This window comes from Toxorhynchites rutilus, chromosome 3 (assembly GCF_029784135.1).
Source record: "Toxorhynchites rutilus septentrionalis strain SRP chromosome 3, ASM2978413v1, whole genome shotgun sequence".
NCBI lineage: Eukaryota > Metazoa > Arthropoda > Insecta > Diptera > Culicidae > Toxorhynchites > Toxorhynchites rutilus.
In genome coordinates, this window is record NC_073746.1 from 280,899,470 (window position 1) to 280,926,391 (window position 26,922).

A 26,922-nucleotide genomic window follows, 5' to 3' on the forward strand; every position below is an offset into this window, starting at 1 on the left:
TGAAATTATAGGGTCGATTTTTTCCCATACATTCATTGGCACCCTAATGCACATGTTCGCCAGGTACTTTTTCACTGTTTCGCCGGTTTCACCGACCTCCCGGCCACTTTTCCCTCGATTTTCCTCTTCAGCGTCCTTTGGAGCTTCTTGTCGCTCAGGGTCGTCGACCGTCCGGAACCAGGCTTTCTTTCGATGCTCTGATTGTTGTCCAATAGTGCCAAGATTGTGTAGATGCCGGAACGGACGTATCCGGCGTCCACAAAGTACCGCACGATATCCGTTTTCGACGCGGCGGGGTACCGTACTTCGAACGCGCATACTTCTGAACGGAATAGCTCCACTGTTTTCGCCATCACGGTTAGAGTTCGAATGATTGAAACAGTTCTTCGTGTAGCCACCTCTGATTTCGGATGCTGTTCAAGTATCCGAAAGACGCGCTCTCGGAGAAAACTCAGTTCCGCGATGTTCATAGCAAACAAACGAAAACACAGTAAGCAACACACAAAAACAAAAAAAGAGAACAAAACCGCACACAGCTGTTGAGCTTCCAAGCACAAAAGTCGAAAAGCTTAAAGCTTTTCAAACCTATGTTTCAGAGTGTAACTTGTTTTGCTTTGGGTAGAAATCATTTGCTTAATGTCAAAATGTTGTCAATAATCATGACGAAGAATACACTGACAGTTATAGTCATTTGTTGACGAATTCCGGTTTCATATTTATATAACATATACCAGGGTGAAGAATTTCGGATCTGAATGAACATCCGCTCGGATTTTTGGCTGTTATCCTGTCACGAAATTGTAATTTTATTGATTCATGAAGTTTGCCTATATATGCTTCTTTAGAACGTCTATCTCGAAACGGCCTGCCTTCAGTTATGTTCTTCGATTGTGTAGGTTTCTATTGATACTTAGGCATTCATAGGGTACAAAAAAGTAACATAATAGAACATTAAAACAGTGGTTACATTATATGTGTTGATGTTTCATAACAATGGTACTAACTGGGCCTGGTTTTTAATTTTTTGTTTCACTTCGGTTCATTATTGTAAAAGGTTGTGCAGTAGATAGATCAATCTTTGAAAAAACAAAAACATATAGGAAACAGGTAAAAATGTCTCCAACTAGAAACGAATCTCATTTTGTTTTATTTATGACAGAAATAAGTACTAGCAACGCGTTTAGTTGTAACAGTGTTATTGTTGCTTTCTTTTCTTTTTACTGATATTGCCTCCTGTCTATTGATTCTTCATGCAAAATTCAGATTTTGTTTTGTAAATATATATTGGAATTTCAGATCACAATCGCTCAGTTTGAATTTGAAAACTTATGTTTTTCAAATGTTCCTGGTCTTAACTATTTTGACTATTTTTTAGTATACCGAAATTGATTTTGTAAGTTCTGATAATAGCAAAAATAGTTGCCTGTTTTGTTTTCTTATCAATTTGGCTTGTTCAAGCAATATCTAAAAACTAATACTCGACCCATTTATACTTCGAATCATTGCGGAAAAACTCCACAGAAAGTATCGTAATAATTGTCAGATTTATTTCTAATAACTGTTATTGTTAATTAGTCTAAAAGCGTTTCCGGATGCAGTTCATTCAATCTTTTAGTTTGAAAAAAGACTTTTGAGAGACTCGCTGAAAGTCTTCCTTCTTCTGTATTATCGTAAAGTAATTTTCTAAGCGTTGTAGCTCTTTGTTTCGGTTCAGATTTGATTATACTCTCTGATTTTGGTTTCTGTTCAGAAAATAAAAAAAAATTCGTTTGTTGTAAATATATCTCGTGTTTCTGGTATATTATTTTCGTACATTGTTGTTTCGGTTGGTAGTGGATATTGCCATGAAAATGAAAATCACGATTGGCTAGTATTTGTTACATTTCTTCGGCTCAGGTGGGAATAAAATCGAAGCGGCGGAGCAATCGATGTAGATTAATTTGTTTTTATTTTTTATTTTTTGTCAAACATTTTCCCATGTTTATATGTATTCAATAATACCCGTTTTGAGTTGTGAACAAATTTAACGTTAATTGAGGATGTAGATCGATTCTGAAAATTGATCTCCTCCTTCTCGCCTATTTCACTGTGTGTTTCTCGAATTCGAGTGGGTTGAATTGAACATCTTCTGGTGATTTGATTTGGCAAATGCCTGTTTTTCAATACTTTTCACTACTCTATTGACTACTTTCAAAGTTCGGCGGTGAGGGAAACAACTCTGCAGAATCGATTATCCCGGGATTCTTTGTTTAAATATAATTCGATTAGTAATCATCACTTTGTTCTCCCGTTCGTGTATGTTCATAAATAAGTAACTTAGATTTTTTTTCTATAGTGTTAAGCGTTGTTTTTTGTATTTAATGCTATCGTAAATATTTGTCCTATCAGCGTACCGCTTGTTTCATTAATAAGTTTTCCTTAGGAAATAATGATCCGTTCAATCTCGCAAACCGAGAGTCCGCAAAATTCGAGCTTATCCCACCCGTCCGGGTAAATTTTTTCACTTCGGAATTTTTTAATGCACCTATTGGTAAGAATTTTATTCAATTTGAGAAAGTAGAAGCGTCATCGAGTTCATAACCTAGGTTTTTGATTTATTCAACTTAATCAGAATCAAGGAAAAGATTACCATTGTAATCAGTTAACTGAGTTAATTTTACATTCTGCTAACTCGCTTGGTATGGTGAAATTGGTCTAAATGTTATTTTGTTTGACTTCATATTGTTCCACAAAGTCAATTTTGTCCACATTTAGAGATAAGAAGCACTTTGTAATGCAGTTCAGTCAATCCTAATTCAAATAAATTTGATTTCTTTCTCTCTTTCTCTCGTTCGAACTGATTTTAATGTTTGTTTTTTTTTCTAATCGTAGTGTTTTTTTTTAAATTGAGCACGAAATGAAATCTTGCTTGCGTATTGTTTATAATTTGTTAATACTAATGTTCAATTTGTATTCATTCACAACAACATTCAAACTAAAAACCAGATGAAGGCAATTTATAATAATAATGAGTTTACGTAACTAAGAATCCTAGGAGTTGCTGGAAGTGTTTAAATTTATGCTATTGTATTTACTCGTTTTTGTTTTATTTTTGAATCACAGCGCTTGAAGTTTTATTGATTTTTAATGCACCTTGTAGTATTTGTGCAGTGATATTGCAGTTCCACTCGGAGACGACCCGAGCGCATGATTTGATTAGTGGTTGTTGGGACGGGGTAATTGATAATAATTGTATCTAGGAGTGAGTGGGTTAACAATTTCACGATGTTTTTTTAACGTCTAATGGGATACGTGCTAATAAACTAGAAATAATGTAGGAAATGAAGGCTTTTTGACAATACGTTAAAAGACTATGATATTTGTCACCCCCTCCTTTTTTTCTTTAGGTTTTCTGTTTTTTTACGCACATACAAACAACATTGATAGATACAAAATTACGATTAATATGAATAAGAGCATGATATTTTATAATGTTCAATTCATATGTGTGATAGCACTTACACCATAATCTACTAAAGCTACTAAAGGGGGCCATAACGTAAAAATTGTTTTCATAAATATGTTTTATAAAAAAATCATATGATAGATAAAAACTATGCTTTAAAGATCAACATACTAATTTTGACGACGAATTATGGCCAAAAACGAAAATCGGATATTCGCAGTTACAAACTAGTATTAAACATTGAACGCCTAGTTGACATATGCGCTGGTTTCAATGGTTACAATGACAACGAAAACTTGTTGTCAGAATACAGAACCAGCGTAACTGTTCAAAACGGCCAATACTTGCTAACAATCGCTAAAAATAAAAGTTACACCTGAACGCTATCTTCTACCATATGTATGTAAGTATGCTCAGAAATGTGTGTATGTCTATGACTACATTAGCTTCAACCTTCAAGTAACCGAATAATGATTATGATTATCGAAAAGAAATTACCTAATTGAAAGCGAAACACAAATGCCGGAATTGTGGTTACCGCCTGAAGGAGACGTGGCTCTCAATCGTATCACATTATTCAATGATTATGGAAGGGAAACACAAACAAATTAGTATATCAAAAATCTCATTATCACTTCAATTTAACAACGGTACGTCTCGGTATGGTTAACATATTTTTCTAAGTCGCTCACGATTTTCTGTGATTATTTGCAATTCTCACTATTACAGTTTGTTTCTTTGGGTTTGAGTTTGATTACTGGATATTGAAACTATTTGCAGGTTATCTGAACGGTTAATCGACAAAAAATGTTTGTGAATATTCAATTTCGACAATCGTTTACATTAATTTTCTTTATTTTTATTCTTCTAAATATATCACACCATTTTTCTGGCAGTGATTTTCAATCACCGCTGTGAATAAATATGGTTTCGTTTACTTATTGGTGCTGCAGTGGATATAATAAAAAATCTCCTTCAGCAGTTCGATTCGCAGATGAATTTCGTTATTTTTTCGATCGTTACTATGGCTTTGTCATGTACAGTAGAACCCCGATTATCCACGGAATAGTCTGGCTAGGTCACCGCGGATCACGAAAATCGCGGATAATGCAATATATGACTAAAAAAGAGATGCAAACACGATATTTAGGCATGATAACTATGTTTCATCAATAAATAAATCATTCAACTATCCATCTATAAGGTTGTGTACACCAGAAGTCAAATAATGTGAAAGTCATGACGAAAACAAAAATCTAAAATCCTACACCTCACTGATAATTTCCGGGAAAGTCCATAGCATTACTATGGAACTCGCTATCGCGGATAAACCGCATCGCGGATGACCGAGGTTCCACTGTACTTGGAGAAGTTCTAAATAATGTAATGGGTGATGACAACTAATAATATAGGCAAATCGAAAAGCAGTACAATTATTCTCAATAATCGCAGTCAAACGGTTTGCTCCCGGGCTTCTTTATACCTGGAGGGTTGTGGTGGATCGAGTGGTCGGTCAGAACCGTGCGATCCCAAATGAGTTTGAAACGGTCATTTTCCAGGACAGGTGTAGGCTGGTACCGGTAGCCTTCTAATAGACCACATTGGATCGCCAGTTGACCACCACGTTGTTGTGGCGCTACGTTGATCAAAACTGAGCAGCCTCCCATAATGTGCCCTATATTATCCCCGAGATTCGACAAATGTCATTAACGTCTCGATGCCAGACGTACGGCTTTTAGTTTTTTGTCGGCATAATCCTGTCATGGATGGTTATCAAGTCGGTTTCTATTCATGAAGAGAGTTAACCACACATTAACTACAGATACGACCTTGCCGACGTGTGGCCCTTCCAGTTGATGAGGGTGAGCATCATGCACTGCTTTCTACTTCCAAACTGCAATATTCTCCACTATCTCCAGATGGCAGATGAGCTGATATTCCGCTTGTACCAAGTGCAGAGCGCTGTATCTTTTGTCAGCGGCGCAGACAGCCCGGTATAGCTTTGGCGCGTTGTGCGAAACACTAGCGCTGTCGCCGTACTTGGGCAACACATAGTGCAGCAATGTCGACGATTCCAAGTCCCCCTTCTGTGCATGGCAGTGTCTATTGAGGATGGTGTACTTCGGCCTATCTGAATGCTTTTTTCATCCTCCTATTAATGTCTTCTAGGTCAGTTTTGCTCTATTTGACTATTCCAAAACTAAAGCAGGGGAGCCGCGAAAATGTGAATTGCGCGTACCTTGTTCCCCGCATTCAGAAATGTTCCCAGGACACAGTTCAGTCGACTCAAGAACTTGTCTCTCAACTCCATCTTGATACCGGGATGGTGAATCCCAATGTGCTGTCGAAATCCATTTTTTTTTTTTGCTCACCATTCGTTATTGTTCGACACGAACCATGTCCCTAATAAACTCGTCGTCGTAGCCTCGGGATTCGGTGAATCTTTTCAATAGATGGACACAAGGTATGCGTTACTTTTTCATGGGCGCCATCGCCATATCTAATCTTATAGTCATGATCGTTTCTCTCGAGGGTCCTTGTAAGTGGGTTTCAGTCCTTACCCTAAGCGGACTGGAAGAGTCGCCTTGGAATATTCCCCTCTTTATCTGTGGCGTTCTAGAGTGCAACACATTTTCCCCATCGCTGAGGTGCGGAGACGTGCTTCACTGCCTCATCGCATACTGCAGTATTGCCCGGATGAGGTATGCAGTCACAAGCCTTCCTATAGTCGATATAGGCCATGCTGAGGTTCCGCTGGTTATAGACTTCTAGTCCAAATGGCTACGTTGATGATGGCCTAGTCTTCGCAGTCATGCGTATGTTTCTTGCATTCTTTCGGCTCTTCTGTGAGGGTTTTGTATTGTTCGCAGTAAGTAGAAACTTTGGCAGTATATTATATTCATTACTGACACGTTATCGTTCTGTAATTTGATGGTTTCAATGCGTTGATTTCTTTCAGAATGAGGAAGATAACGCTGCGGGCGGCGAACTCAGGAAGGTTGTATGGATCACGTAGCACCATGTTGATGCACTCAGCTGTCTTTTGATGTACTACGATCAGTTTTTTATGCCAAGTTCTGAACACCATCGGGCGTCATGCGGCGAAGTTCTGAACATCATGCGGCGTCAGTTCCTCGGGTACCATTAGACTGGCATAACTGGCATCTCTTCAGTTTCACCTTAACCTTCTCCCTCCCGTTTTAATCACATTAGCCCTTCGCGATGAAGTACTGGCAAACCTCAGATGTAGTCGGGCTTCTCGTGGCTAATGTGGTTGTAGAACGCTTTCCCGTTATCTCTGAACATCCGATTTCGTTCTTGGCGCTTCGCAGAGTCAGACTAACGTTTCAGCCGTTCTGATAGGGCGCTCAATTGCTAGTGTAGTGTAGTGTGGTGTAGAGCTTTTTTGTCAGCTGGTGGCAGTATAAGTTCGCCGATCTGCTGCTTCTTTTGTACGTCATCAGCCTTCCAATAGTGGCACGTATATTTCGAGTTCGTTGCTCCAATTTTCTTTGCCATGAAGCCTCACGACCCACACGGAGAAGTTGGAACAGTCCGCCTCTCGGCCTAACACGGTATCCCGAACTTTCAGAGGTTGCCACAGCAACACAGTAAACTGTCAGTTGCAGTTCCTCCATGTTCTGAGCATCAACCAATTGCTGCAGAAGAACGTGTTCGTTCATAATCGTCACTGCACTTGTCAGCCTGCGGGAATGCTACAATTTCGAGATCCTGAGACGCCTCGTCATAATGGAAGACCAGACCGCGTACTAGTTGTGGATCATGCTGTGAATTTTCTGACACAGCAGGTTTTTGTATTGTGGCCTTCGGTTGTGCTAAAAATACGCGAGCCTCACAGGCAAATGATTGCTCACTTGTACTAAACTACGTCTCGACACATCGTTTGTCTTTTTTTTTTAAATACCATTTATCGCGAGTGAATGAGATGGCTCTCGAAAGCGAATGGCATGACTCTAGTCGAGTCTCTTCTGCTATCGACTCGGGCATAACATATGAGCTAAAATGTCAGATGATTTCCAAAACGAAGTGAGTGACTTTGTTATCTAACGTCACTCGCCGGTTATCTCGTAATTTTTTGCTGCACTTTATTGTTATCGACTTATGGAACAAAGACAAATTGATTCAGTGAAAGCATTGTCCGAAACAATTGTTCCTGAATTTTTTTTCCAAATAAATGACACCCACTGTTCTTCTTTTTGAATGGAAAATGTAATTCAATATTTGAAAATTCCACGAACAAACCCACATTCCTGCTGTTGATTTGCCTATTTTGAGAACTCACTAATGCTCACTAATTCTATGGTACATGAACGATGCCATTTTTTAAACTATCGTGTAGAAACATAAGCAAAATCATGATAATCTGTACTCTATATACTAGATGTGTGATCAAGTAGAATGAGTAATTCTACTACTTGAATAGAATTGATGTACCTTTTATTTCATGCAAAGTTACGCAAATCCACAGTCGGCTTACGTGAAGCAACGATTAACGTATGAATCAATCACCTTCATTGTATCCTCTGAGCAACCAGTTATCTCCAGCACTCCTGGCTTATCGGTTGCTTGGTGGACCAAGTCCTGTTGGTGACGACATAAGTTGATCAAAATGTAGCTGCCGGAAAAAGAAGGCTTGAGTCCCTAGATGCACCATTAGACCGTAATACTCACCATGCCTTCTTATTCATTTTGCTATTGTAGACCTGTAATGCACTCGCCGGTGACTTCCGTTGTGGGTTGACACGAATCAACGAATCGACGATAGTTATGAACACATCCACATCAAACTCTCTCTGATGAGCGTAGCGACAAGGGTGGTTAATGTCAACTTTGGTCTTTTTATTACCCGCCTGTCTCTGGATTTCATCGCAAGCCACAGCGAGGGACATTTCCCTTGTGAATTCAACGTTTTCGAGCCTATTGGGAATCTCAGTGAAGGTAAATATATGAACCTGCTTCTCACACTTCAGTATTGGGAGGGCTAGCAGAACGCTAGCCGCTTGACAGGACATTAATCGATTACCAAAGACACGTTCTGGAATGAAACAATTGGATTATTGGCTTTTTTGTTTGGGTTCCCCATAACCCAACACTTACTTTTCGTTATTTTCGATCTCAAATCTAAGGTAATCATATAGTTGAGCCCTGTGCGCTTTAGGTTCAACATCGAGCAATTCAAAGCACCATAAGTCTGCTTAAGAATTGAAAAATTTGGGCTTAAACTCTTCAAAATCAGATTGTTGGTGGTGTGAACAGCTTCCTTCACCGTGTCGAGGAAACGTTGCTTTTCTTCATAGAGACGCAGTACCCGATACATGAATATCGGGCTAACACCTGATTGTTTCACGGCTGTCATGTTGTTCAGAAAAGAGCTATACTTGATCGAGAAGGGAGTGTCCTCTTCCGTTAACAATTTATAGTCTTGCAGAACCAACATCGATTCAACGATTTGCTCATATGACATGTTTGGAAATGCGCTCTCCCAAACAGCCTGAGAACGATGTAGCTGATTTGGAATAAGATGAAATGAATATTTGTATTTTTCAATGCCTTCACATGCTTCTGTAGCAGTTTTGCAAGCTTTGAATTTTTTGATGCGCTTGAAAATTTCCAAAGCACTTTCTGTCTGCGACTCCGGTTGTTCGCCCTCCACACGGTTCTCTTGCGGAGCATTGCCATCCCCCGCTGCTCCATCTGCCGGAGCATCGTTATCTGGTGCCTCTCCTCTTACATTCTGGTCCTGGGGCAGTGGCGCAGCTTCCGGACGATTCTCTTCCGCAACATTGTCATTATTCTTAGGACTATTCGCATCCAAAGCAAGACTTGCTAGTTTATCGTTGATCTCTAACGAATTCGTCTGTTGCTTTGTTGGTTTTGATTTGCGCTGATGGTCCTTATCATTTGCGATAGCTGCATCTATGACCTTCCGTTTTGCTTCATTCTTCAGATTGATGTGCACCATTCTTAGGATGTCTTTGTGGTGCCAATTGTTCCAGCTAGGATCTGACGCCAGTAATACAGCCAGCTTTTCGGGTGAGTATTTATCGTACCATTTAGTGAGAGCACCCCTCAGTCCATAGCCGAAGCCTGCAACCAGATCAAATCAGCATTACAACGATCGTTCCTAGCAGAAAAATCCTGTCCGATATACTTGCCTTTGCCCTTACCGACTATAGCTACCGGTCCCAATAAACTGTAGAAGTGTATGAACATGAACAAATCCCTGGAAGTATCGATAACTTGTGGAATTTGCTCGTACACCTTGTGTTTCTCCTCCTGAGCCACAAAAACTCTAGCCAAATATGCTAGCACGAACAGACACTCGTTGTTGCGGATCAGAGAACCGTTTCGTATTACCTGTGATTAGGGAATATTTTATTTTATTTTAACGTTATAACATAATATATTGGAGGTTGGTATTCTAGACAATCTCCGTCCACACATTTTCTGCTACTTGTAATATAGGACTCTTTGTGCTATTAGTTCGTAAATGACAGAAAATTTATTAACATACACTATAGCTCTTAACCTTCACCCATAAGCGATTTAGTAACATGTGACCGAGTGTTGTCAAGAAAAGATAAGGCGTCGTGCACAAATTACGTAACGCGAGTAGGGGGGGAGGGGGGTCGAGGTTTCGTTGCTTAATGTGACATAGGGGGTAGGGGGGTCGAGGTTTCGTTGCTTAATGTGACATAGGGGGGAGGAGGTGTAGCCGTGATCGTTACGTAACAAAGTTCCATTTTATTCCTGAATAAATTCACGCGCCTTTAGCTTCGATTCCGAGACCAAAAGAGGTGTGTTTCCTGAGCCAAGATGATAAAGCACGTGTTGTAATGGGCAGTAAGCAGGCACCGCTTGATGCAGCTCGAATATTGCGTTATCTACTGAATCATGATTTTATCATGGCTGGAAAACATAAGCTTATTCTGTCTGTTATCGCAGGATGCAAAACAAAGCTAGGGCACCTCGATCATGCTGAAGTTGTTCTATGCAGTGTTTCAATATGCGTTGCAATTTGTTCAGGAAGGTAGTGTTCCTCGAACGCATTTCCTCATGGGATCGATTTTCAAAATATGTGCGAGCTACCTGAATTCGAGATATTCGGTACCGAAGAATAATCAAGTCGGTAACCATAATTAATGTGGATGGAGGACCAGACGAGAACCCTCGTTTTAAAAAGGTCATAGATATTTCCGATCTATTATTTTAATCAATTGAATTTGGATGCAATATTAGTTGCTACGAATTCTCCAACACGCAGTGCATTCAACTGAGTTGGATTGTCTCTTTTTCGGCAGGTTAGTAATCATGAGGGATCTCACTTGGATGAAAAACTCGAAACAAGGGACCCGGAATTGGAAATAAAACATTTTTAGTATGCAGGGGAATCGTTAGCTGATTTGTGGAATAACCTAGCGATCGATGGATATCTCGTCAAAGCAGAATATAGGGGAACGGTGGTAAAGACCGATACCTTAAGTAAACGTTAATTTTTTCGTGAATTTCACAAAAAATATATAGTTATCTCACCACAAATTGATAGTCTAGGTCTCTTTTTATAATAAAATTTGTCTTTGTGGCAGAAATTTTGCAAAATGAATGTGTCCGGCATTTAAAAAAAATAAGATTGAGTCGGGAAAGACGAACACCTGGGGTGGGAAAGATGACCACTATCTGAAAATTCAAGTTTATGTGCTCGATAAGTTTTGGTGGTCCTCAAATAGGCCTTAAAAATTATCGAACAAAAAGGCTTGGGCTTGCAATTTGTATCATTTTTCCATATCTAAAATAGCTTCCGGCACTCGGAATGACAAATAAATTGGGAGAGATGGTAAAAACTCATGTAGCAAAAAATACCCCAAAAAATTACACGATAACAATGAGAATCTTATCTTCTGCAGACGTAAATTTACATCGAGCTGCTCTCTGTAGATTATTTTTTGTTTATATTAATAAATTTAACAGCCAGCTAAGTGTACACAGTTATTGTATTGCAAGTTTGTGTATCATTGAAATTTAAAATAAAAATGTACTTTATTAATAATACAGGGGTGTCCGTCTATCCTGACTTTCCACTATTAAGTCCACAAACTTCCAAATCGACGAAGCGGAATTAGTACAATATCAAGTCTAGTTGTTTGCTCGTCACGTAAAGACATCCCAAGACCTTTTGCAGGTAGTGAAATGTAACTGCCGCATTGAACGAAGCAGTAGTTATTTTTGTGTAGATCAACATCAATTTATACCAGTACATGGTATACTCAGCTAAACGCCAGATGGTTTGAAAGCACCAATCCCAACAGATGTGAGCATTAATTTTCCATTTTGGTTTGTTCGAAATTCTATGAACTTGTCAAAAGTTCTTCCGAAGTCACTACTTGTATATAAAGAACTTTCGTCTAAACATTTGATTCCGACCTGGGCAGATATCTGATATTCTCGTTACTTAAAAAAAATTTCAAACCACTTTGACTCTGGGTACAGATTAGCGTTACGTAAGATGAGGGGGAGGGGGGTTCGTCTTGCGTTACTTTTTGTTACATAGGGGGGAGGGGGTCCAAAAACCTCATTTTTAGCGTTACGTAATTGGTGCACGACGCCTAATATGGTTGACACCCAAAATTTCAAAGAAACCCGAAGACGCTCTGGAACGTTTCTCGACTTCCGTTCACGTGGCACTTAACTTCCTTGCTTTTAGATTTTTTTTTTTAGTCGCTTGGAAACTGTTCGCCAAATAGTTTTGCTAATTCTTTTTGCGTTTGCGCAAAACTCTTGATCAAATTATGCTCCGTATTCATCGTCTAGTACCAGCGCACTGTCTTTGATGTCGATCAGATCACACTTGAAAAGCGCAGCATAAAACCGTTTGGAACCATTTGCAGAAGATTGGATTCCAAAAAAACTGGATGTATAGGTGCCACACGAGTTGACGCAAAAAAATATTTTAGACCGAATCAACGCCTGCGATGCACTGCTGAAACGGAACGAACTCGACCCATTTTTGAAGAAGATGGTGACTGGTGATGAAAAGTGGATCACGTACGACAACCTAAAGCGAAAAAAGTCGTGGTCGAAGCACGGTGAGCCGGCTCAAACCATCGCCAAGCCCGGATTGACGACCAGGAAGGTTTTGCTATGTGTTTGGTGGGATTGGAAGGGAATCATCCACTATGAGCCGCTCAACGATGGCCAGACCCTCAACTCGGTTTCTACTGTGAGCAGCTTGACCGTTTGAAGCAGGCGATTGACCAGAAGCGACCGGAAATGATCAATAGGAATGGTGTTGTTTTCCACCAGGACAACACTCGGCCTCACACATCTTTGATGACCCACCAGAAGCTACGGGAGCTACGGGATGGGATGTCCTATTGCACCCACCGTATAGTCCGGACCTGGCTCCAAGTGATTATCATCTATTCGGGTCCATGCAAAACGCTCTTGGTGATACTAAGTTGGCCGCAAAAGAGGCTTGCGAAAACTGGCTGTCTGAGTTTTTTGCAAATAAGGAGGGGGGTTTTATAAGGAGGGGGATAATGAAGTTGCCTTCTAAATGGCAACAAGTTTGCGAACAAAACGGCGCATATTTGACATTTTTTTTTTTTTTTTATCCCTTTTGTTTATTTTAGGCTCATTAGCATTTTAGCTGTAACAGAGCCGAATTTTAATCGTGTACATGTCACATATTTATCATATCTATAATTAGCACATTACACAGTTGCCATTCGCCAGTATTCCTTCTATACCATTACATATGGTACATTCACACAGTAGCCATTTAGGCGTAAGGGTATTCTTTCTGTTCTTCCATTATCCAGTTGGACCACCGGACAGCGGACACAGTTAATTGATCATTGTTGAGTTATTTATAGAACAGTAGCCCGATGTGTCTTGCAGAGCAGAGCAGTTGTATGGATGAATCGATCTTATTTCGACCGTGGATCGATCTCCATCGCTGATGATTGTTGCGTGGACGTAGTTATTCTGTAACAACACAAAGATGGTCAATGGGGGCCCTGAGTTTTGAACTCACGATCGATCGCTTACTAAGCGAACGCGCAACCAATGTGGCTACGGAGACCCCCTCATATTTGATATAAATTGGATAATTTTAAGTATGTTGAATAAAGCGTCAAATTTCGATCAGAAATACGACATTTCTTTTTCCCAAACCCAATATATAAAAAAAATTCCAAACTGTATACAATCGAGTCTATATATAATCGAATCCGACCCGTATTGTCTATGAGGCTTCACCAACTCGTAAAACGTAGTTCAATGGCGTGTCGCTCATTTCGTTTTCACCGTGAAGTGTGTGCGAGAATAAGGCCCAATCATATATTCGATCAACTTTTCAATAACGATGAATTGTCTGAAAAGCATATAACCCATTCCTTGAGGTTACCAAAGAAGCAAATTTCAAATAAAATTTCAGGAGGAATTTGAAAATGTTACCAATCAATCACGAATCTTTGAAAGGGGTGAGTTTAAAAAACTACATAATATTTAAAATATTTTAGGTTTTTTCACTACTTTTATGTTTCTTGAGATAGCTCAGCACTTACTTAACCAAATCTCAATGTCTATATACCATTCAATGGATTAGTAAATACTTGTTTGAAGAACTGTGGGTAGACCTAGGTTTCATTCTGTAATTTCTGAGAAACAAGCATCCGAAAAACAGACGTAGTCACGTCACAAAAATAGAGCATTTTTTTAGTTTATCAGATGAACTTAAGCTCAAACATTTTTATACTTGGGTTTCTCTTAGCAAACAATAAGGATCAACAAACCCCAAAATTTGGTTAAAAACGGTCCACAAATAGAGGAGCATCAACTGTCTAGAGAAAATGTTGTCACATCACGAAAAGTATAGAATCCATTCCAGCGTGACGTGACAATATTTCGACCCACTACAAACACTACAAACAAACACAAAATTAAACGATGTTATAGTAAAATTGAAAAAATTGGCTACAAGATTCATTAGTTGGAGAATATTTTATAGTTAGATTGGCTTGTTGTCAATCAAATACTTTTGTGACGTGACAATAGCTGACTTTTTGGTGTTTCGGACTGATGACCATCAATAATTAATTTAGTTAATTACAGTTCCGTTGCAAAACATGTAAATGAACTATGTTTTATGATTTGTCAACTATAAATGAATGTAGATTCCAGAATATGGAATATAATCTTGTTTTGATTTCCGGTTTGCTGATAATTGTATTACATGACAAAAACACCTTGAGGACACGACCGCAATTTTCGACGTAGAACTACGGAATTATATTATTCAATCCACTTGTTTATCACTTCGGATATTATGTTAGAATGAAAAAATTGTTTGTAACATTTTTTTAGCTATTTTTTTATTACTTCAGTAGACTCGAAAGAGTCGAGTAGAGTCGAAAGGTATCAGCACTTCTCGTTTATTTGGTTCAACTCGCATCAGACTTTTTCGTTCCCACTCAGATATCGATCACAAACTATGAACCCCAATGAGGTACATATCGAGGTGGAGCAGTAGGCGAAGTATATCTGTATTGGCAAGCAAAATATCGTGTCGTAATGATTTGCATTCAATATGGAATGTATATGGAAGAAACAAAACAATATCCAAAGTACTCACGATTGCATGATAATTTGAGCCGAAATTCTCATGATATCATTCAACTGTTTGTTTTTTAACAGATGACAATTGTATTGTGGCTTATTTCGATTATTTATGTAGTAAAAAGGTCAAGAGAGCAGTCGTATACTTATATCTCGAAATCAGTAACATGTTCGGTGAATTTCTTATTAATTGCCGATTATTTTCTCACAACACCGACACCGACACCGACACTGAAAGCCTTCAGAAGATCAACTTTAAAACCTTAAAATAATGATAGTTCGTTTGTTTCAATGAACGTGGGAGAGTGAAAATGGCACATGGAAATATCACTTTTTTCCGCCTTTTTCGACGTGATTTCACAAATATTCACTGCACGCTGTCACATAACCTTCATATTCAGCGAGAACTGTAATAAAATGTACGTTTTTAATTGATAAAACACTTTCTGAAAATAGCATTTTTACATGGATGTGGTAGGCAATCAAATATAAACACAACGACTGACGTCACTATTTGAGAAATAGTTGTGGCAGCGCATGCTAGGTTGCATGAAAAACCACCATCTTCATTATCTTTTTTCCAGGACATTGTATGAACCCTTTTGCTCACATATTATTGAAATGTGATCGAACCTCACAACATGCAACAGTAAGGTTACCCTGTTACCCTGCTAATTTGAACGCATACTTTCATGAAATATACCATCCTCTCCATCCTCTTGCCTTGAGAAAGGCACTCGATCCCTCGCCGTCCGGCTCGTATCTCCATTATCTTACTTAAATCCTATCTCTCACTGTCAAACTTTTTTTTGTATTCCTCCTCGCGCACCCATGGATATATGCCAACATTACCATTCATGATCGTATTGTGGGATTTTATTCCATTCCCGGTTTTTTATATCCCGGAAGTCACCATCCTCGATTCCAGAATGGCATCGGAATACGATATTCGACTTCCGCTGGTAAGCCCATATCGCATGGGGTTTCCATATTTTTTTAGCATTCAATACTACCAACAGCAAACCGAAAGTTGAAATAAGATTATATCTTATATTATGGAATCTACGTTCATATATTGTTGATAAAACATAGGAGAAAGATCATTTGTATGTTTTGAAACGGAACTGTAATTAATTAAATTAATCATTAATGTTCAACAGTCTGAAACAGCAAAAATTTAGGTGTTGCCACGTCACAAAAGTGACAACAAGCCAATCAAATTATAAAATACTCTCCAACTGATGATTCTTGTTGGAAATTTTCTTAATTTTACTATAAAATCGTTTAATTTTGTGTGCTTTATTCATGAAAACGCAAAAAAGATGTTTTTAGTGAATCAAAATGTTGTTACGTCACACTGGAATGGCTCCTCTATTTGTGAATTGATCTCAACCAAATTTTGTGGGTTGTTGACCTTCATTGTTTGCTCAGAGAACCTCAAGTATAAAAATGTTTGAACCTATGTTCATCTGATAAACTAAAAAAATGCACTGTTTTTGTGACGTGACAATGCTTCAAAATACCTGTTTTTTCAAATGCTTGTTTCTCATAAATTACAAAATGAAACGTAGGTCTACCCACGGCTCTTCAAACAAGCATTTAATCAGCCATTCAATGGTATATAGACATTGAAGTTTGATTAAGCATATGCAGAGATATCTCAAGAAACATAAAAATAGTGAAAACCTAAAATGTTTTTAATATAATTATGTAGTTTTTTAAACTCGCCTCTCTCAAAGGATGGTGCATAAAAATTAAATTTGTTACAACAAATTTATGATATAACTAGTGCTTATTCAAATAACGTTTTCAATTTTGAGCTTGAGCTTGGGTAGATTGTACAATTCGTAGTTGCTTTCCGTGATTGACCTGACCCACCAAATTGCACAACAAATAACGTTTTCAATTTTCTCCCAAAACTAGATTTGAAATTTGGTTCTCTGGTGCATAACCTCATGGAATGGGTCATTAATAAAAAAATCTTGCACAATAAGTTGAGCTACAATATTCTTCGAAAAGCGCAAATTGTAGTGGTATGTGGACACAGGAAATCGGCATGTTCCTTAGGGTGACCACTCTCCCTATATTACATCAATGTAGCTTTTTTTTGTACATAGGGGTAGTGTATGTACGAAAAGATGGCATTGATGTTATATACAAATGCTAAGACTAGAGAGATCTGAGATATAGGAGACAGTGCAAAACAGCAATCTATTCAACTGGGAAAAAATGAACGATACCCTAACCCATTCGGTACAACCATGTTTCGAACTTACATTGACGACCGTTGTTACCGGATCAGTGGTTATAGCTACTTTTCCCTTAGGAGGACCACCATCCGATTTCAGAATCGCTTCGACAAGTTCTTTGATGGGTGTTAGAATCCGACAGCCCCGGTCCACATCCAATGATCTGTTCCTATGAATATAGAACGGCCTATCGTTCCCCAAATAGAAATAGCGATGGAGTAATTCGTTGAATTCCATCGGGTACCGCTCCAGCTGTTGCCGCTCCATCCTCTAACAAATTGAACAAGAACACAATTTACGGCTGATAAGATAGAACTGTATGTGACAATTTTCGTACCTATTTCAATCCAGATGAAGTCACCACACAATTATTTTCACTCTACTATGGCTGTCCGAAGAATCTCGACTGAGAAAAGAATGGCCACTTTTCACTCTCGTTCCAACTCCTGTACGCCTTCGGTATTGTTTTCGCTCGTACGCAGAAGAAATACAAGACTGACTTGTATATTCATCGCATGCAAGAAAGAGAAGAAAGTAAACAAACTAGACACAAAAGTTGTATATGCCACAGACAGGGATTGAGAAGAAGATGGTTTCCTCAATCTCGTGCTACGATTAAAGGCTGATTTAGACGATGCCAGTCAACGCTCTAGTTGAAGTATCCAGTGAACAGAGAACAGACACTCTGTTCAAGTTACTTGTACCAATATCGAACAAGTAATTGGCCTCTAACTTGAACAAAGTGTCTGTTCTCTATTCACTGGATACTTCAACTAGCGCGCTGACTGGCATCGTCTAAATCAGCCTTAAAGCCGGGTTCAGACGGTGCGAGTAAGCATACGAGTCGGTCTAGTCAGTTACTGCAGTGCAGCTACTCACACCGTGTGAACACATCATGCCAGTTATTGTCATGTGTGATCCGGCGTGCGAGCTACTTCAAAGTTTTTTGAATTTACTCGCACTTGCATGCTTCACAACGTCAAAAACAGAATTTAGCGTTCGAATCAGTGATGCCAAATGTAATGAAATGTCTCTATTTTTAAGATATTTGAAAATATGTGAAGATATTTATAGACTTGAAAATTATTGGAAAAACAAATAAAACCCTCATAGTTTCTAAACGAAATAATTGTTATTTCGTTTTGCACGCTGGCGGGGCACGCTTTCTTTTTGAGATAGTTTTCTTGAGAATCTCTAATATAGAATCATTATCAGATCACAACTTACAAAAAAAAGTATTGTTCTAAGAAACAGAATACATATTCGATTTAAAAAAGTACATTTTCATTCATTATTAAAATTTTTGAAGCGTATTTATTGCACCTGCAAATCGACTATCATTTTCATTTCACAAAATAAATAAAATTAAAAAAAAAAATCTTTTAGACTACCATTTATAACATCACATCCTTTCGGAATTATCTGAGCTATGGATGTTTTCGAGATTCTAAAAAATATCGACAACAATCCCAACGATATTCCAAAACAAAGGCACATCAATGTCATTTCTAATTTAACTCTTGCAGGTACAGCATCCCTCATGACTGTATCTTGGCGTTGTATTCGTGGAGCAATTAAATCCAACAGTTTTTTCACTTGTTCAGGTGTTATTATCAACACTGCTCTGTAATCTCGGGGATCCTCATCGTAGAGTTCCTTCAATATTGTATTTGTTGCTCCTTTTCTTTGCATCTAATTCCTGGCCCGAATCCTTTTCTCTTTCTGCTTTTTCGGATAGTACCTTCAGTTCAAAGAAATTCAGCACAAAGTATGTATTTTTAAACACGATCAGCGTTTGTTTTGCTATAAAATTGTGTGATGATACATTCAACTGAAAACCTAAGATGAAAACTGCCAATAAAGAAGTCGATTTTGGACCAATCATTTGACAAATTCGGACCTGATTGCTGTTTCTGACTATTTGATGGACATTTGAAAAGTCGCCTGGCATCCCTGGTAAACCCGTGCCGTAGTATCTAGTTTCTCGCCAGTAGCTCACACTGTGTGAACGGACAAGGCGAGTCAACCAATTGTCAAGCGAGTCCACCGGGTCAGTAGCTGCTCATTGTCAAGTCAGCTACTAGCAACGTATAAATGGGCCTTAAGTGACCCCGCAATACCAGGGGTATGACTAAAACGTCAAATCCCTTATATTGCCAGTGTACCCAATATTGCTGCGGTCAACTGACATTTTGGTTCTGTCAATTACTGTTGTTTACAACTCGGTTCGGTTATATAGTCGAATAGTGGCTAACTTTAAACTCCATGTTAAATGTGAACACCTCCATGTGAAACCGAAATATGAAAATCGCTCATGCAGTTAGAAATAAAGTACACTATCTCCGTGATTTCAACGATTTCAATGCTCGCAAATAATTTGTTGGTAAACAAATGACGCCATAATGATTTTGATTTTGGGTAGCCTATATTCAATTGATGTCTAACCCCTGCGCAATACTTTCCCCAACGCAACCCGTTGCTAACCGATGGACAAACTTCACCCAAAACAACTACCCCATATGTTTATGTTAGTTTCGAATCCGCGTTGACGGCATTGAACTTCGTATTACGAAATGGGGGAGTAGGCATGACATTATGGGTTTGCAGAAGAAATGACGCACTTTGAAATTAAAATTATGAATGAAAATTGTTTTTCCCAAATCAATTTAGCACTTCATGGATATTAAAATCACTTTTGATTGCAAGTAGTGAAAAAATATCATACAAAAACTGTGTCGAAAGATGATTTTATATTATAATGGTGAGCTTTGGTGAGAATATCAGAAAACCCATAGAAAATAGTTTAAATTAGGGTCAGAACAACGTACTTCTAGAAGGTAAATAACGCCAAGAAAAAAAATTCATATAAATTGTAACAATTTAAAACTGTTTTAGGGCCGACTAATCTGATAGAGAATGTTTAGCCTCACACAAACTAATATCGTATCTAGATGTCGGCACCATTCTGCCGTCAACGCGAATACGCACGAAAAAAAAATCACTACTTGGGATGTACGAAAATATAACGAAACTATATGAATATTTAGAGACGTCGGTTAATCGTTCGTTTAATTAAAATAATCGAAATATCGAAATATCTGCATTTTTAATCGAGTAATTTTGTATCGAATAATGGAAAATAAAAATATGAATACATCGAATAATTATCACAGCAATCGTGATTAATGGAAACGGGAACCTTTTTTTTAAAAAGAAATACAGTGAAAAATGTGTTTGGCCGTCATGGTGTTTTGTTGAAATTTATCGGATATGCTGAACCATTTACGATTGAAGCATAAAAATAATTATCTGGTGGTAGAGGAGACTGGGAAGAAGAACTTAGCGTCTGCAGGAGTGAAAGGCGGAATTGAATGAGGTGGTCTAAGCTCCTGTACTAACGTGGTAATATTCAAACTCAGAATGCTAAGGAATGGTATATTTTTCTAGTGGTTAATGATTCTATAAATTTACTTCTCCAAGCAGAAATTTTCAAACAAATCTTCTATTTCAATAACATTCGCAGAACAGGTAATTTTGAACAGAAAAAAATGTATGTTGGTGCAATAAAATATTGTGCATCATTTTCATAGTGTTTTCTTTTTTCAATCGTCCGCAAAAAATAATGAAAAGGTAAATTTATTATTACTTACTAAAATGCCATTTCATTCAAAAAGCATTATACTGCATCATGTTTATTTTAAAATTATATCTAATGTAACTTTTAAAATTATAACATCATAATCTTTTTTATTATAAATGTCTGTTCATTTTGGTTACAAGAAATAAGTATTCGCTCAATTAATCGAATACAAAAAACACAAATAATTCGAATGAATCGAATATTTTAAAACGACCCCAATTAAAAAGCAGTTCTTATGCAAACATTTACATACACCGGCAACGGCAACTTCGATTTGCCGTTGCTGGTGTATGTGAATGCATCAATAGGAATCGAATGGAAGAATAATTGACGCAATGTGACGGGACGGAACGTGAACGTGACGTGGATGTTGTATGTGAATCGCACTTAATCCGCGTTGACGGCATTGAGCTTCGTTTAAGGTAAATGATTTTGGTTTGTCCACTTTTTTGATTGCTCTAATTCAGCACACCTTTATCAAATCAGTTATTCGAATGTTTCAAAACATATAAATAAAATTGTCTTTTTCATGATTTACAATAGTTTTGTAGTATATTTTTACCGAATCACATGTTTTAAAGGATTATAAAATACATCATCTGTTGATGTCAATGCGCCCCTCATTCGAGCTAACTTTGAATCGTTCACCAGATGACCTATACGTATTCAGACCTTTTCTGGATTATAACACTTACAATATAACACTTACAAATAACACTTGTCGCGCTGCAGTTTGTTTATTGCGTCTTTCGCGTATAGCAGAAATAAAGTTTCTCTATGTTGAGTGTGTTGAGGAGAACACTTTTAAAATGCCCAAGAAAATGCAATATTCTGAAGAAAGCCTAAATTATGAATGGATCAATATGATGACGGTAAACTCAAGCAATGATAAATGCAACATCTACTTGAGAATTCGAATGTTTTCATTCAAAAATGGTGATTTCTAAAGCCGAACAAACCATGATCAGAGGTGGTCAAACCATGATCATAATTCCTCTTTCAGGAAAATTGTAAATTTTTTAATAATTTCAACGCTTTATGGTAGAAGTAGCAACTCGAGACTTGGGTCTTTTCAACAAACCCGAACTCGTATCGATTATATGTGATTTTCATGAAGAAAAATCGATTTGCATTTACTAGTTGCGTAAAAACACCCCAAACCGGACAAACCAAGATCATTTACCCTACTAGTTTAGGGGAGCGTCAAAGAATAACTTATTTTCAGGCGGATTGAACATGTTTTCAAAATTAAAATTATGAATGAAAATTAACATTTCCGTATCAAATTAGTATTCCGTTTAAATGAAAAACACTTTTTTTTAAATGGTGAAAAAATCTCATACGAAAAGTGTTTATGAAGACAACTTTATATTACGAGGGTCGTTCAAAAATAAGTTTCAGTGCCTCAGAAATCACGAAAAAAAGTTAGGACAAAAAACAAGGTGATTTTCGTAATCTACGTTTTATTTTCTATTTTTCTACATAATCGAAGCAACGTTTGAGGCATTTTTCATAGCGTGGCACGAGTTTTTCTATTACGAGCCGCGAAGTTCGTAGCGTCCAACTTTTTGAAGTACGATGTAACTGCGTTACGAATTTTTTCAGTACTCGGAATACTCGTGCCACGCTATGAAAAATGTCTCAAACGTTACGGCGATTATGTAGAAAAATAGAAAATAAAACGTAGATTACGAAAATCACCTTGTTTTTTGTCCTAAATTTATCTTTCCGCGATTTCTGAGGCACTGAAACATATTTTTGAACGACTTTCGTATAATGAAATTATAATTCGTAATTATTATAATTGTTATAATTCGTAAGATTTTTTCACCACCTGCAAAAAATGGGTTTTTCATTTAAACAGAATATTAATATGAAACGGAAAAGTAAATTTTCATTCATAATTTTAATTTTAAAAACGTATTCATCTCGCCTGAAGTCAGTAGGTGTTCTTCGACGCTCCCCTAAACTAGTAAATGAAGCTCAATACCGTCAATCGAGAATTATTCGTACATTTAAAACTCTCTTTTCCACGCCTTCGTTCGTCCCTTCGTTTTGACGTAGGATTACATCTTTCGGGAACATATTGGGGTACAAATTGAAAAATGAAAATCGATCGCATCGTGAAAAATGTCCAATTTCAAACGCATGTTACTCATTCGTTTCATGATGGATTGATGAGATTTTTGCATCAAACGATTACGGCACTCCATAACAATTTTTCACATTGAATAAAATAGTATATATCATATAACTAAATATCGAACAATTGAAAAAATTCAACCCCTATCCAAACAGAGATACCCAGTCCTGATTAGTCGAAATTGACGTCATTTCTTTTTCGCGCCCGATTCGTTCTCTCACCGGCAAGCTGCATGGCAATCGTGTAGGAGGCGCCTACTTCACACATACCAAATGATATAAAACGAAGGAGTATTCGTGGATCTCATTCATTCTTACATCGAACGTGGAACGGACAACAACAAGTGGAGAGCAGCAGCAGTGAAAGCGGCTAATATATAGGCGAACATAGAAGTTGAGCGGTCAAAATGCGAGCTGTGTCTCACATCGAGCTTCTATGGCAGCATAAGCAGCGGCAAACAGTAGCAACGGTTGTTGAAACCGGTCTACTACTAGTGGCAGCAGCATTGCATTGCTGGTACTCCTGTTCACATCAACCAATACAATTGGATGCGGTTATGGAGGTAAAGGAGACAAAGGACCCGGTTAAGGAAGAGTGTATCGCAAGGATCCACATGACAACATCCACTGTATCAAACCCGTTATCCGTTGTTTAGCTCACCGTGATGGTGTCAACGAAACCCTTGCAAACTGACGCACAGAAGCCGAAGATGCCAAAGCCAAGTAAAGCAGCAGCGACTCCGAAATAACTACCGCTGCCAAAAAGTTAACAACTGCTACATCCGACTGAAACCCCACATTAGCACGCAGCAGATTCCGTACAACCCATTTAACCATTCCAGTCCTTTTCAGGACTTTCGATATTGCTTTGAAACGAAAGAGTTTAATTTATTGTTTTCCACTTATCATAAAAATGATATAAAACTGCGATCAAAAATACTGTTTACTTTTACATTTTCTTTGATCATGTGCAACTAACAGGAAACTTATAACATCACGTCAGAAACATACTTTCCATCAACCAACCTGACTGGATTCGGTAAGGGAGGCGAATGATGATGATGATGATGATGTTGGGTTAAAGAGGCTTTAAACTTTTCAGTTCATGACATATGTATGCATATATATATATATATATATATATATATATATATATATATATATATATATATATATATATATATATCAAGGAATTTTCTATGAATATGCCTTTGCGTGAACTACACGGGCGAGTAGCACCATAATAGCAAATCAAATGTCGAAGTTCGTGATATGGGTGCGTTCATCGCTATTCGGTTCGACGTCGGTTTAACCCTTTCATTACGGCAGTGTGCTCCGCCGAAGTGCTACCCCTGTACGGAGCACTGCGCCGAAAAGTATGCACATTGCGCTGTGATCGAAGAGCATTATGAATTTCATGTCGTCTAAAGACGACGCTCGTACACACAGCTCGTCGCGTGGATGTCGTCTATAGACGACATTCGTACACACAGGACGTCGCGCGGATGTCGTCTATAGACGACGCTTGTAACGGAAGGGTTAACCATCAATAACTACGCTTGGCAACATTGACATCTGGCAATTTTCATATAAGATTTTTCCCCCGCATGTTAAAAGTGGTTTTTCATGTACATAAAAGCGCAGCGTAGTATGTCAACTGCTTCCCGGTTAGAAAATGAATGATCGTTAGAAAATAAATGAGCGACCCGTCCAATTTCAAACGCTTATTGCTCATTCATTTCATGATGGACTGATGAGATGTTTGCATCATACGTTGTCGGCACTCCATAATAATTTTTCACATTGAATAAAATAATATATATCATGTAACTAACAATCGAACAATTAAAAAATCTCAACCACTATCCAAACAGAAGATACCTAGGTCTGATTGATCGAAATTGACGTCATTTCTTTTCGGCGCCCGATTCGTTCGTTCGCCGGCAACCTGCATGACAATCGAGTAGGAGGCGCCTACTTCACACATACCAAATGATATAAAAGGATGGATCGTTCGTGGATTTTATTCATTTTTACAACGGACGTGGAACGGACAACAGTGGAGAGCAGCAGCGGTGGACGCGGCTAATATATAGACGAGCATCGAAGCTGTGTGGTTAATAGGCTAGCTGTGCCTCACATCAAGCTTCTATGGCAGTATAAGCAGCGGCAAACTACTACTACTCTACTAGTGGCAGCAGCAAGCATCGCGAGCGAAGCATTTCGGGCACGCTCTCTCCATCAGAAGTGCGAGCACACGCTTCTTGGAATCGTGAATGTGCAGCAGTGAACTTCAAGACGAGCATCGAATCTGAGCGGCCAACAATTGAGCTGTGTCTCATATCGAACTTAAGTGGCAGTAGCAGCAGATCGGTAAACATATATGATCGGTAAACATATATGTTTTTAGTGTTTTAAGTGTGGTCACATCAGATCAACATCAACCAACATGACTTCATGCGGCAAGGAAGGCAAAGGAGGATCGAAGCGTATCGCTAGGTTCTACATGACAATATCCAGTATATCAAACTCGCTATTCGCCGTTTAGCTCGACGTGATGGTGTCAACGAAAACCACCAAAATAAAAACAGAAATAAGCAGCGGCGGCTCCGAGAAAGCTACCGCTGCCAAAAAAACAACAGAAGTGAATTGTTGTTTTTGTTGCTTCATAAAGTTTTACGCGAGTAAATATGTCGGAATATATGTTCACGCAATATGAGCGCCAATCTCGTTAACGTGCATCGGAGCTGAAACAACTTTCTATTACTGATACCGAAAGCTCGATTGTAACACTGGTGAAATGAACAAAAAATACCCAACAACAAAACCAAACGGCCCTTTTCAGGGCCATCAGATCATTATCAAAGAGTTTAACAATATATTTTTTCAAACATCCAAAATCAGCATGCGACAGATAGCCTAACGTAATCCTACGTCAACTATGCGGTCTCGGACACAACCTTCTGTGACTTTTTAGCATTATTTTTATTATGCCGATGACATATTTGTAGTGTTTATTATTTTAAAAATATTTTTCCAAATACTATGTCACCAATTCAAAGCATATTTAAGTACATTTTTTATTTTACAATGTAAATAAAGGAAAGCAGGTTCAAATTTACATGCATTTCTCGCGTAACTTTAGAAAAGGACCTATCTACATTGATCGATTCTCTTCATCGATACTCTATTTCGTTAATGACTCATCGATAAAAACATTTCCTGATGTGTCTGCAAGGCCGCGGTTATCGAAAGAGATAGTCAATGAAGAAAATCGATCAATGAAGATAGTTCTTTTTCAAAAATCACGCGAGATTTGATCGATGGGCTCATATTTTTTTTTGCTTTTTGTCATTGTCCACATGAACTAGGTAGAGATGGGCAAACCGTTCACGAACGGTACGAACGAACTAGTTCGCCGAAAAGAGTGAACGAACGGTCGTTCTTTTTCAAAGAACGGTAATTCTCCCCACGAACTGATTGCGAGCGAACGGTTGTGTACGAACTGATTCCGAAAGAACGGTTTGCGAGTGAACTGTTTGAGAGTGAACTGATGGAGAGTGAACTGCTTGTGAACGAACTGGTTCAGAACGAACTGTTTGCGAGTGAACTGTATGGGAAAGAACTGATTGAGAGTGAACTGTTTGGGAACGAACTGTTTGAGAACGAAGTGTTTGCGGGCGAACGAGTACAGCTGGACGGAATGGACAAATATAACGAAAACGTTTGTAAGGAAAATAAAACGATATTGTCATGATGAGCAAAATGCATCTAACGCAGGGTTTGTTTTGTTAATGTATACTCAATTT

At 38.2% G+C, this 26,922-nt stretch overlaps 1 protein-coding gene across 2 annotated transcripts; it reads right to left on the reverse strand.

The window, feature by feature from the left end:
- Positions 1–772: 772 nt before the first annotated feature.
- On the reverse strand, positions 773–17,957 carry LOC129776426 (RNA-binding protein RO60-like). 2 transcript variants are annotated; one of them, XM_055782058.1, is made up of 7 exons: positions 17,669–17,957; positions 17,359–17,601; positions 9,622–9,823; positions 8,564–9,553; positions 8,138–8,501; positions 7,901–8,081; positions 773–4,565 (listed from the first exon to the last, which is right to left on the reverse strand). In XM_055782058.1, exons 2-6 carry the CDS (start codon positions 17,596–17,598, stop codon positions 7,940–7,942), a joined length of 1,938 nt encoding a protein of 645 aa, XP_055638033.1. In that variant the 5' UTR covers positions 17,599–17,601; positions 17,669–17,957; the 3' UTR covers positions 773–4,565; positions 7,901–7,939. The 2 variants fall into 2 exon arrangements, with proteins under 2 accessions (XP_055638033.1, XP_055638032.1); XM_055782057.1 differs by having other exon boundaries at positions 773–8,081.
- Positions 17,958–26,922: the final 8,965 nt, after the last annotated feature.